General features: G+C 52.3%; 1 protein-coding gene across 1 annotated transcript; it reads left to right on the top strand.

Moving 5' to 3' along the window:
• Positions 1-389: 389 nt before the first annotated feature.
• C1QL2 (complement C1q like 2) lies at positions 390-1,565 on the top strand (the record flags this gene model as incomplete). The annotated part of the gene is made up of 2 exons (XM_084288799.1): positions 390-1,142; positions 1,386-1,565. Exons 1-2 carry the CDS (start codon positions 492-494, stop codon positions 1,563-1,565), a joined length of 831 nt encoding a protein of 276 aa, XP_084144925.1. The 5' UTR covers positions 390-491.
• Between the last annotated feature and the right edge of the window lie 10,392 nt (positions 1,566-11,957).

Here is an 11,957-nt window from a genome sequence, read left to right as displayed (position 1 = left end):
CGGGGCATCTCTCCGCACACAGGCCGGCCCCGGCTGGCGAAGCGGCTCCCCGCAAACGTCTCAGCCCCGTTCCCGAGCCCTCCCCCGAGCCCCCGACCCCGCAGGTGGGTCCGGCCGCCCCGCCTCGCCCCGCTCCCCCCACGTCGGGGCGGCGCCGAGGGGCGGGCGAAGGGGGCAGCACCGGGCGGCCGCTCCGTGCCGCTCCGTGCCGCTCCGTGCCGCCCCCCCAGCTCCGTGCCAGCCCCGCCGGGAGCCCGGGGGGCTCGGCGGCATGGAGGGGCGAGCGGGCTGAGGGGGGCCCCGACGGGGAGGCGGCGGCGGCGGGGGGGGGGCTCACCGCCTTTCTTTTTTTTTTGCCGTCCCCCCCGCAGGGAGCGGCCGGCCCCCGCGCCACCATTACCTCTCCCGGCAAGGAGGACCTGCTGTCTCTCGCCGCCCGGCTCTGGCAGCGGAGGAGGCGGCTGCTGGCCGCCACCGGGCTCGCCCTGGCCATGGCAGTCGCCCTGCTGGTCGCCGTGCCCCTGCTGCTGCTGCAGGCGCCCGCCGAGAGCGGCGCCCACTACGAGATGATGGGCACCTGCCGCATGATCTGCGACCCCTACAGCGCCGCCCGGCCGCCCGGCCCCGGCAGCACGGCCGCCGTGGAGGCTCTGCAGGACCCGGGGGCCAACCCCCCGCCGCCGCCCTTCGTCCACCAGGGCCCCAAAGGGGAGCCGGGCCGGCCGGGCAAGCCGGGCCCGCGGGGTCCCCCCGGGGAACAGGGACCCCCGGGTCCCCGGGGGCCTCCGGGGGAGCGGGGCGAGGCGGGGAAGCCGGGGCTGCCCGGGCTGCCGCTGCCCGGGGCGGGGGGCGGCGGGGGCAGCGGCGGCGGGGCGGCGGCGGGGGGCGGCGAGGCGGCGGGGGGGCTGAGCGCCGCCTTCAGCGGGCCCCGCATCGCCTTCTACGTGGGGCTCAAGAGCCCCCACGAAGGCTACGAGGTGCTCAAGTTCGACGACGTGGTCACCAACCTGGGCAACCACTACGAGCCGGCCAGCGGCAAGTTCACCTGCCAGGTGCGCGGCATCTATTTCTTCACCTACCACATCCTCATGCGCGGCGGCGACGGCACCAGCATGTGGGCCGACCTCTGCAAGAACGGGCAGGTGGGTGCCGACACCCCCCCTCTCACCCCCCGAGACCCCTCCGCCAGCCCCGAGGTGCCCCGGCCCCGCCGCATCCCCGGCATCCGTGCGGGGATGGAGCCCCCGACGGCGCACCGACGGCAGCGGCTCCGCTCGGAGCCCTGGCGAAACCCCGTTCCCTTTGGGGCCTGGGGAAGGGGAGAGGGGTGCGTGGGGGCGTGCGGGGGCCCGAGGGGGCTGATGCGGCCGTGGCTGTGTTGGCAGGTGCGGGCCAGTGCCATCGCCCAGGACGCCGACCAGAACTATGACTACGCCAGCAACAGCGTGGTGCTGCACCTGGACTCCGGCGACGAGGTGTACGTCAAGCTGGACGGAGGCAAAGCGCACGGAGGCAACAACAATAAGTACAGCACTTTCTCTGGCTTTCTTTTATACCCCGATTAAAACAGAGCGAGCGACACGACCCTGCTGACCCCGCCAGTGATGCGTGTGGGGCTGGCTGGTGTCTCCGTACCCCGTCGTGCCGCGGTTCCCGCTGGTGTCCGCTGTCTCCACAGGTCACTTTGGCTTTGTTACCACTTCGTACGTTTTTTTTTTTCCTCTTTTTTTTTCTTTTCCCGTGGAAACGAAATGCGAGTGAAACAAAGCGATCCCCTGCTCTGAGCCCTCCTGTCCCTTTGTCAGCCTCGGTGTTTTGTGTGTCACACCAGGAGCTTGGCGGCTTGAAACTCCCGAGTGGTCCCCGCGGTGCGCACGGGGGCTCAGAGTTCAGCCTGTGCCACACATGGAATTTGAACCGGTCGTTTTCTTTTTGGTCGATGAGTATTAATTACGATGCTGAATTTTCGGATTGATTATTCATGAAGTGGTTTTGATTATTCATGGAGTGGCCATAATTGGTTTTTCCTCTGCTGCTTCGTTTTTATGGGGTCAAGTGTAAACTTTTCTTTTCTGTGCAACGCGATGCTCGTGTGAATGACAATGTCACTAACGGCAAATCTGTTCCTGTCTGCAAAAAGAATTCAGTCCTTGACCACGATCACCAAAACACCACATTAAATTATGTTTTTAGACAATGGCTTCTTGCTGTGTGTCTCTTCCAGTGCTGCAAAGGAGCGCTGTGCTGGTGGCATGGGGGGGTGGGAGGCATAGGGGTGCTGCTTCAGTCCTTTAGGTTTGCACCAAAGCTAAAAGTTAGGATGGGGACCTTGTCTAGGTCTTGATTATAGTTCAAAGGGTCTGGGAGGAGATAGAGAAGGCAAAAACCTTCACCTTTATGCAGTTTTATAAAAAGAAGGTGCGTAGTCATCCAGGGGTGAAACTGGGTGCGCAGAGTGCTTCTGCTAAACATTCACTGGGTCAGAACCTGACCCAGAGTTACTGAAGTTCAAGAAAAATCATTTAATCGGCAGTTACAGAGCAGCAGTGTGCTGTGCCTGACAAATGCAAGGAGGTGGGAGAGAGCCCCCACAGCGCAGCATGCATGGGGCTGAGACCCCAGCTGGCCCTGGAGATGGGGGTGAGAGGAAGCTCACTGAAGACCAACAGTCTTGAATGTGGTCATTTGGATGTGGTAAATCCCAGGTGCCGTGTGTCCTTCTAAAAGTGCAGGGTGTGTACCAGTGCATGCGGCTCTGAGCCTGCTGGTGGAGGGGGAGCATCTTCCTCAGACAACAGGTAAACCCCGCAGCTTGGGCACAGAGGGTGTGCTCTGTTCCAGCTAAGGGAGCTAAACCGAGCTACAAAAGCTGGTCCCCTTGTTAGCTCTTCCTTCCATCGTGCTGTTTCCACATGCCATTTTGCCCTCGTGAAGCTCTCACCTCCCCGGAGGCTCGCTGCCCTTCACAACCCTCCTGTGGCTGCCCAGACAAGTGGGGCAGGAGCTGGGCTGCAGCATCTCTGCCCTGGCTGGGGCTTGGCCATCTCTCTGGCCTGGCAGAAGCACAGGGGTTCACAGCTGGGATGAACTTTTTCCAGCTCCAGGTCTGGGCACCAGGTTCTTGCAGTCTCCTGTGCCTCCTGCCTGCTCCTCAGAGGGCATCGTCCTCGGTGGTGCACCAGGAGGGCCCCAGGCTGCCCCGCCAGAGGAGGAAGAAAGCAATTCCTCCCTAAATCCCATCCTCAAACCTCCCAAAGCCGAGGAGAGCAGAGTTCATAACCAGGTACATGTGTTAGACACTTATCAATCTCTAATGTCTTGTCGATTTGTACCATTTAGAATATGATTAAAACCGGTGTCTGAGACCCAAATGAAGCATAATTGCTATGGATCCCCAATTCCCCGTGGATCTGTAATCCTTTTTGACTATTCCTCCTCCCTCCTCCCCCCCCCCCCCCCCACCTCCCCATCTTCTGACGAAATGGAGCTTAGACACAAAGCCCTCGGTTTAAATTTCAAAAAATTAAAATTGACATGCAGCAGCATTAGCGGGCGCCAGGAGGAATTCTAAGGAGGTGCCTGGGCTCCGCTTTATCCTTTGCATTAAGAAGCAATTTGTACTTCTAACAAAGACCCAACTGTTCCCCCTTGGCAAAAGGGCAATGAAGATGCCTTGCAAGGGAATTGCTGTTCACAATACTTAAACAAATTTGAATCTTAGATTTTTAAATCTGTATTCCCTGGTGGAGCCTGCTCCTTGCAATTCAAATGCGGGGCTGGCGGTGTGTGCCTGCCAAGGTGTCAGTAGCTAAGCGGATGATGGATTGATGAGGCAATGGGAAGACACAGGCTGGCGGTGGCGGTTTGCCCCGACAGTGATCTATGTATCTGCACATTATCAATGTCACGAGGAGGCTTGAACCACCCTCACTAGATGTCTCATTTTCCACTTATCTCTTATGTACTAATTATCAGGCTGGATTATTCCCTGGGATAGAAGCACAAAAATGCTCATTGCCACTCCACTGACAGTTTACACAATCGATAGGGCCAACATCTCCCCGGCTGCTCGCGGGCTTTTTTCTTTCCTCTCCTCCTAGCAGGGACCCTTGAGATGGCCTCTGCGGGGTGTGATGGCTCTCACCTGGGCTGGTGGACAGGATCCTCCAGCCCAGGCACCATGGTAGCATCTCTGAGTGCGGGTTGGTTTGTGGTTTTATTTATATATTTAGTAATTTTCCTGAAGAAACAGGGGGAAAGCAACTGGGAGATGGGAAGCTTCTGTGCTGGGTGGTGTGCTTGTCCAGGGAACCACAGGGATCGTGGTGCCCATGGGTGGCTGTGGGAAGAAGCAGGGTGGCTGCTGCTGAGACCTTCTCAGCTTCGATGCAGAGGGGACCTCCAGGTCCCTCTAGATGTTTTATGCATCTCATGGCACAAAGAGAAGGGGATACTTGCAGTGGAACACTGTGATCCCTGGTTTGGCCCGGAGGAGGATTTGTTTGTGCTCAGAGGATGGCTGCAACTTTGTGAACTGGTTTCCCATGGCATCTCAGACAAGCTCTGGAGGGCTATCCCCTCAGAAGTGCTCCTAGAACAACTGTTTTACCCAATTAGTAAAGTAAATGCTCTTAAGAAATGAGGGATGATAGGGGTGTGAACAGGGAAACCTCCCTGAAAGGAGTGGAAGGGCAGAGCTTCAGACAAAGGTTGCTTCTCTTTTGTATCCAGTTGTATGCTCAAGATAAACTAATGATAAAAAAGCCAGTTAAGATTAAAAAAGAAAAGGTGTCCATGCTCTCAAAGCAACTTTGATACTGCAGCAACAAATCCAGGATCTTTGTGTCACTGATGGCAATCCTCTGCCCTGCTCTGGGCTCCCTGTACCATGCCTGAGCTGTGGAAGGGGTCCCTGGGAAGAGGGAGCAGGAGGCATCCGAGGGCATGAAAGACTGGGGAAGGGGATGGGGATGCTGCTGAGAGCTTGGGACTGTCCCCCGGAGGAGAATGTTCAGGTCCCTTTGCTCTCCTGTGAGCTGGAGGGCTTGAAGCTGGGCACTTGGCTTCTGCTGTGGCCTTCATCACCTTGGGGGGCTCCTACACGTCCCAGGAAGATGGGTGAGGAAATTCTGCTTTGGCTTGGGTGAAACCCTGCAGCTGGGTTTTCACCAGCTGGTGTGTGGAAAGAGTTTCCTGAGATAGGCAGAACCAGCTGATGCTGAAAGAGTTTTCTGTGCTGCTCGTTTCCAGTTGTGGTGCAGTGAGAGCAATCGGGTGCCTCATTTCCTGTGTGAAATCTGGTGGCTCTGCATTTTCCAGCATCTGGGCTTGCAGATTTTCTCCTCAATGCTCATCCTCTTGCAAAGCAGGGCAGGGGAGCCCCTGGTCTGGCTCCTCTTTTCCCTCTTTTGCTGTAAAAAGAGCAAAGTGCTGCTTTTTGTGCCTCATCTCATGGCTTTACACACACGCATTGAGCCACACTTTGGTGTAGGGCTTCCTGCTGTTGAAACTTATTCTGGATATTTCTCAGTGATTTAATGATTGCTTGTATCCTCGCTTGTCTCCTTCAGGGGCTTGTAGTCCCTGGAAAGGTTTAATCTGTGAACGCACAAAGTAGGAAGGGTGGTTTGGTTTGTGCAGGCTTTTTCTGCCTATCCCATAGACTGATTACATTGTGCGGACAGAGGCAAATGGCATACAAGTCTATTTATTATGCTTATGTTAAATAACCTTTTTTAAATTATTATTATTATTTTTTTTGTTTTGTTTTTGGTAACACAGGACAATTTTTTCCCTTACTCTGGTTGGATTGAACTTTGGGGGAAAGTCCCAGCCAAGATTCTGTGCCTTAGCATCGTCTCTGGGATAAAGGAGCCTGTCAGAGTAAAATAAAGACTAACAGCATCTTCACTGACTTTGAGGCTTCGAAGAGCGTGGTCCTTTTTACTGCGAATGGACACATCGTGCAGAGATGGGGAAGATTAATGACAGACGAGGGAGGTGAACTGCTACAGTGTGGACACCCTGGCACTTAGGGGCGAGAGCCTTCTTTCAGGTGGTTTGATATCAGAACTTCAGGAGGTTCAGCTTGGTGATGAGCTTTGGCTAACATGCAAAAAAGGGTCCATTTCTTTAGACCAGATCCATGCCAGTTCAGAACTTTACTCCTTGGTCACCTCTCAGTTTTTTCCTGGAAGCCACCGCGCTCCCTTGCTCATTTCTGAGGGCCGCGGTATGGATTGAAGCAGGGTCCTGAGCTCCATCCTGTTCCCCTCGGACAGGCCGTTTGCTACTGGCCCTAATTCCTTACCTCTCACCAGCAGAGGGCAATGCAGGTTCCCTGGAAATACCCAGTGGCATGGCAGTGTTACCTCCTGGCCGTGCAAGGCGATGAGGCTGTGGTACAATTTGATAACCCATCCTGGAACATGCATTGTAATGCCCTTTATTTTTTATCCTCCATGTTCCGGGCTGAAGCCCTGACAGTTGCTTATTTTGGGTCATATCCCCAAAGTGCTGAGCCCCTGGGGTGTCCTGCTCCACAGGACCTCACCTTGAGGATTTTGCAGAGTGCGGTTCTGGAGGAGCTGTGGGTTATAGTCATGCTTGCTTGGAGAGAAAGCCATGCAAGCCCATCTTCTTTGGGTTCTTTCAAATATGAGACAGCCTGAATTAACCATCACCCTGTGTGCCTCAGCTTTGTATTCTAATAAATGGGAGTAGATTTTCTTCACGGGGGATTGATGGCATCTCTCTCTCTATTGTTTTTGCTCCCATTTTCTTTTTCTTTTTTATTTTATTATATTATTTATTTTTTTTTGGCATGAACTAGGGTAGAAACAGAAAAGGCCTGTATGATCCCTGTGATCTGCTGCCCCGTTAATGCGGGATTATTTCCTCCAGTGTGCCATGAGCACGGTGACACCGAGAGCATGGCTTGCCTGCGGCTTTGGCTGCGTTCCTCCCAGGGAGGGGCCGGCCACATCATCCCGGCTCTTCGTTTTGCTTGCAGCTGCCAGATCATGTCTAGAAAAGCAAACAAAAAATATCCAACCCCGGTCTTGAATGCAGCTGAAATGTTTCCTTGGTGGCATTTCTCTTTGTCAACAAATTGCTTGTTGCTTAAGTGCTGTGATGTGATCGCCATCCCAAAGAGGAGAGACCCGCCTCTGAGAACGGGGGGAACATGCCCAGGAGAATAACTTGTTTGAAGAGGTGAGCTCCCCCCTGAACAGGCTTTATGAACAGCAAATCTTTGTCCAATCTTAGTTTGAAGATGCAATTTTGACGGTATGATAATGCAGAAAATGTTTTAAGTCCTTGGGGAGGAAGCTGCCTTTCAGGTGGTGTCTGGCTCTTCCCTCGTTATCATAATGCTGCTTCCGAAACTGCTGCAGCATGGCAATGCATGAGGTGGTGGGGATCACATCCAGGTGGGCTTCTCTCTGTTTTGTTTGGGGATACAGTTGAATTCCTGAAGTTTGCCTCTCCTTCTCCTGGCACCTCATTTTTCATGTATCCATCATTCCTGGGAGTTGGAACCCCAAGGGCCAAATTCTGCTTCCAGGTACACTGGTCTGATCCTTCTCAAACTGAGTTTTTCTCTGTTTTTATCAGTGTCTGTCCTTAAGTATATAAAATATAGCTACCCTTGGAATGCCAGTGTGACAATAGGGTTCCTGTTATACAGTATTTGGGGCCATATTCTAATGAATCTCAGCTTTTTTTTTTTTTTTCCTCTTTTTTTTTTTTTTTTTGTGTGTGTGTGTGTGTTTGCAATTAATATGCAAAATCCTATTGATTCAGCAACTCCATACCTCACAATGCACAGTATTATTACATCTAGACAGTGTGCAATGCAAAGTCTCCAAAAGACACTGCTGTGGTCCCAATTAAACTGTTAGGTGAGTCCTTGTGCTGGGTCTGGTTCTGCCACCCGCCTCTGCTGCCAGTGTGGGACAGGGAGACCATGCAGAAGTGTGCCTGTTGAGCACACGCTGCATCTAAGTGGGTATTTACACATTGTATTGCTTTAAGAATGATGGTGGCAGAAAGGAAGGGTATTCCAGCTGATCCTGGAAAAAGCAGGTCCTTACATTTGGACTGGTTAGCGTCCCCCAGCTCTGCTCTAGCAGTAGGGCTCAAGGAAAGGCTGGTAGGCTGGATTTTTCCCCATGGGGTTGCTCTGGTTGACATCAGAGGGCTAGAGGGCAGGCTTTCGGTGGCTTAATGGGGCAGGATCAAGGTTTAGACTGAGATTTTGTGGTGGTAGCGTGTTGGTTTTTTGGTTACTCAGTTCTCGTGAAGTTATTTGATTTGGTCTTGGCATAATCAATAGGCTTCTGTACTGATATGTGCACTCCTTGAAGGTGGTGGAGTAGAACATGGGATGGATCTGCTTTTACTCCAGAACAGCACAAATCAAACACGTAGCCGTTGATTTAATTTGCGGTTGGTGTTTTCTGGGAACTGCAATTCGAATTTCCTCTTCCTTTTCCCACCACCATCCTTCCAAAAAAAAAAGAGACAGGGAGAGGGAGTAAAGGTGAGGCACCTGTAGGTTGGTGTGATCCCACACATGCAGGGATGTGTGATGGCTTTAGACACAAGCAGACTGACTGGAATCTGAGCAATATACAAGATGCTCTCTCTGAAATCAGGGATGCTATCTCTGATTTCAGCCACAACGAAGCAGCAGAATTCTTGATGGCTTGTGCACGCTGATTTTCCTTTGAGTTAGTGCACTGCCTACCCACCCACAACTAACCACAAGGTCTCTTTTTACTTCTTCATTTCTGTTAGCAGACTAATAGGGCAGCCAAGTTTTACTTTCTTAGAAGGTTCTTAAAAGGAGAGCAGTTGGTTCATGGAAGCAAGGTACCTGAGCATGAATTTATGCTAGCCTGTAGCCACCAGAAAACTTTGTATCCCAGCTGATTTTAAATTGAAAAATGCAGCTTGCTTCTCATACCAGATTTCTCAGACTTTTTCCAAGCAATAAAAAAGCAAACTTGTCACATAAGTGAGGATTTGTTGCAATAACTAAATTTCGGGGTATCTGTGTCTATCGCTTGATTAGCTGCTGGAAATCTCTGAGTAAAATGCTAAAGCCTGAGTTGCTTAAGAAGGTCAAACAAGGTGGATATAGCATCCCCCCTCCGGCTCTGGCCTGAAAAAAAAACAAAGCCCTGTGCTGTCAAATGGGAGTATGAACAACGGCAGAGCTGAGTTTTTACAAATTTGCCTTAGCTATCATGGACTGTTATTATCTTGACTCAGCGTGGAGTGGGGACACTATGGCTCATGGTTCACTTGGGCTCAGGCTGAGCTCTGCCTGGGCTCACCCTGCTGAGGACCTGGAGCAGGTTCTTGGTTCATCCATCCTGGACACGTCCATTTAGCAGACATACCATGCCACCAGCTATGGAAGGTGCATTGCTGGGAGAATCGGTGTTGGTTGAGTCAGAGCAGGTGTTAGTAACTTCTCCCCCCTTCTGCATGGTGGGACACAGCCATCTCAATGCTTTCCTAGCTTTCTCCTGCTCCCCCTTCCCAACCCATGCAGAAAAGGGGGTCTGTGTGCCAGGGAACACCTTGCTGTGTGTCCAGGGGTCCCCACTGTGCCCTGTGCTGCAGTGCATGCATTTGAGCCTGCCTTTGTGGTGATAGAGCTCCTGGAGTCTGCCCTGGCTGAAATGGAGAAGTGAAAGCAGCTCCAGCCCCAAATAACCACACTGGGGGTTGCATTTTTTGGTGCAGCCTCAGACATCCAGGAAGAGCCATAGGGTGTGACCTTCATGGGACAGCATTATTGCAGCCCAAGGGCAGGGACGAGGGCATGGACAAAGTCCTGTCAGAGCCCCCGTCGACAGCTAAAGGGGTGTGTATGGTCTTGTGGTTAAAATGATTTTAATTCCGACCAACACAAGCATGTTCCTCATTTCGTGGAGCAAGGAGAGAGAGGAAAGACAGAGATTTGATGTTGTGTTTTTAGCCCTGTGAATCTCATGTTCTGGTGTAGGGTGGAGAAACATCTGCTAATAGCAGTCCTTGGGGTAAAGCTTTTTTAAAAAAATATTCCCAACAGGTTTTGCCCAGGTAAGCTAAAACAGAAAAACACCCACCCCTACATTCAGTGCTTGTACTTCATGTTGGTTAGCTCAGGTGTAATTTCATCCTTGAGCTCACCCCAAAATTAGAGGGACAACAAATGCATCAAGAGTGAGGCAAAGCAGCATGATCTAGAAGGATGAGAGCAGCAGGTCTGTGACCTGCAAGAAATCGGAGCTGAAATCAGGTAGTGCTTTGTGTGGAGGGAGTGCTGAAGAGCAGGGCTGGGAATGGGAAAAAGGGTGCATCAAGCAGTGCCTGTAATGTGCACACACCCCAGGCTTGTGCAGGGCTTTGTGCTGGTAGTGACTGCATGTTATGATTTCACCCCAGCTGCTGCTTGAGAGGAAATCTGTGCACTGCCCTGGCCTCAGCCAGCAGCCTGGGGAGGGATGCACGGTCAGTGGGAGAACAAATACTGCTATATCATCTCCTACATCTCACACTGCCTGCACCTGAACGTTAATTTTTTGCTGGGCTGCTAAGTGCAAAGTGGCTCCTCCCCACCAGAGAGACTGGTAAAGGTTGTACATGTAAATGGTGCTAAGTAATGGTTTTTGTTGGAGAGTGTGGGGAGGCACAGAGCGCTGTAAATACCCCTGTGCACGTCTCCCTGTGATCCTGGTGGTGCAGAGCAGAGCCTGCTCGGCACTGGACATGTTTTAGAATAAGATTCAGAAGCAGCAGCAGCGTGTGCCGGAGCTAAGCCCTAATTAAACACCTCCAGGTAGTCTAAATGAGACGTGCACATTTGGAAGCTGTTTTTTAGTGGTTCGTGTCATCATCTGACTGCTGGGGAAAACAAACAGATGTGGCAAGTACTAAAAAAAGATGCAGGGGGAGAAGGGAGTAGCTTCATCAGTTACTCCTGGTGGGGAGGGGGACAGCAAAGCCTCGCCTGGTTGAGTGCTGTGGGATTAACATGGGTTGTGCCTGGCATAACATGGCTGGAGTTCTGCGATAGGTCACACTAATCCCACCTCTCTTCATGGTAAATTTTGCTCTGGGATTCAACCTCAAGCCAAAAACAATGAGAGGAAGTTCAGCTCTGGCACCCAAAGCTCTTAGCGAGACTGGAATTGCCAAAAGAACCTCGTGGCAGCCTGCTCCAACCCCCCGGGGCCAGCCCATCTCCCCCAGCGAGGAGGAACCCGACCCTTTTGGTGACCACCCCCTTGCACTACTGGGGTGCTGCGTTGAATCTGACCTTCTGGGGCCTCCCCAAACCCAGTGCTTCAGCACTATTTGGGGCAACAGCAGAGTCATATTATTTATTTTTACACCCTTGAAGCCTCAGATTGTAGGAAAGAGAATTTTTCCCCATCTGATCCCCTTCAGAGCCACATCATGAGCCAAAGGGCAGAGGGACAGAGAACGCCGTCCAGCTGGCAGCCAGCCGCCTGGCACGACCTCAGTGCCCTTGGTGCCGGGGAGCATCGTCCTTGCCCCTGGAGACAAGCAGGAAAAAAGCCACCGCTCCTGGCCCTGGGTCGGAGATGCCGGCTGGAGTTAGTACTGGCTTGATGGCTCCTGACGGCAGCGGGAGGGAAGCCCTGGGGGTGATTTAACTCTGCCCTGGCCATTGCCGGCTTCAGTCTGTAGATGTGCTGTGAGTGAAGGGACTTTTGTGGTGGCTAAACACTTGGAAAAAAAAGAGCAAACCATAATGGATATTCCAGTGGTGGTGTAGATTCATTTTCCAGCTTTCTCTGAAAAATGTTGAGGGGTGTGTTGAACTTAATGTCTGTCCAGAGAGGGAAAAAAGCAAGAGAATTGCTCTGCTGATCATTTCCAAAGGCATGATATGCAAACAATATCAATATTTATTAAGCAGCTTTGTTTATTCC

Source organism: Netta rufina (assembly GCF_964035555.1).
Source record: "Netta rufina genome assembly, chromosome: 6".
In the NCBI taxonomy this organism is placed as follows: domain Eukaryota; kingdom Metazoa; phylum Chordata; class Aves; order Anseriformes; family Anatidae; genus Netta; species Netta rufina.
The sequence above is the reverse complement of the archived record's forward strand: the minus strand, read 5'-3'. Positions and strand labels throughout refer to the sequence as shown.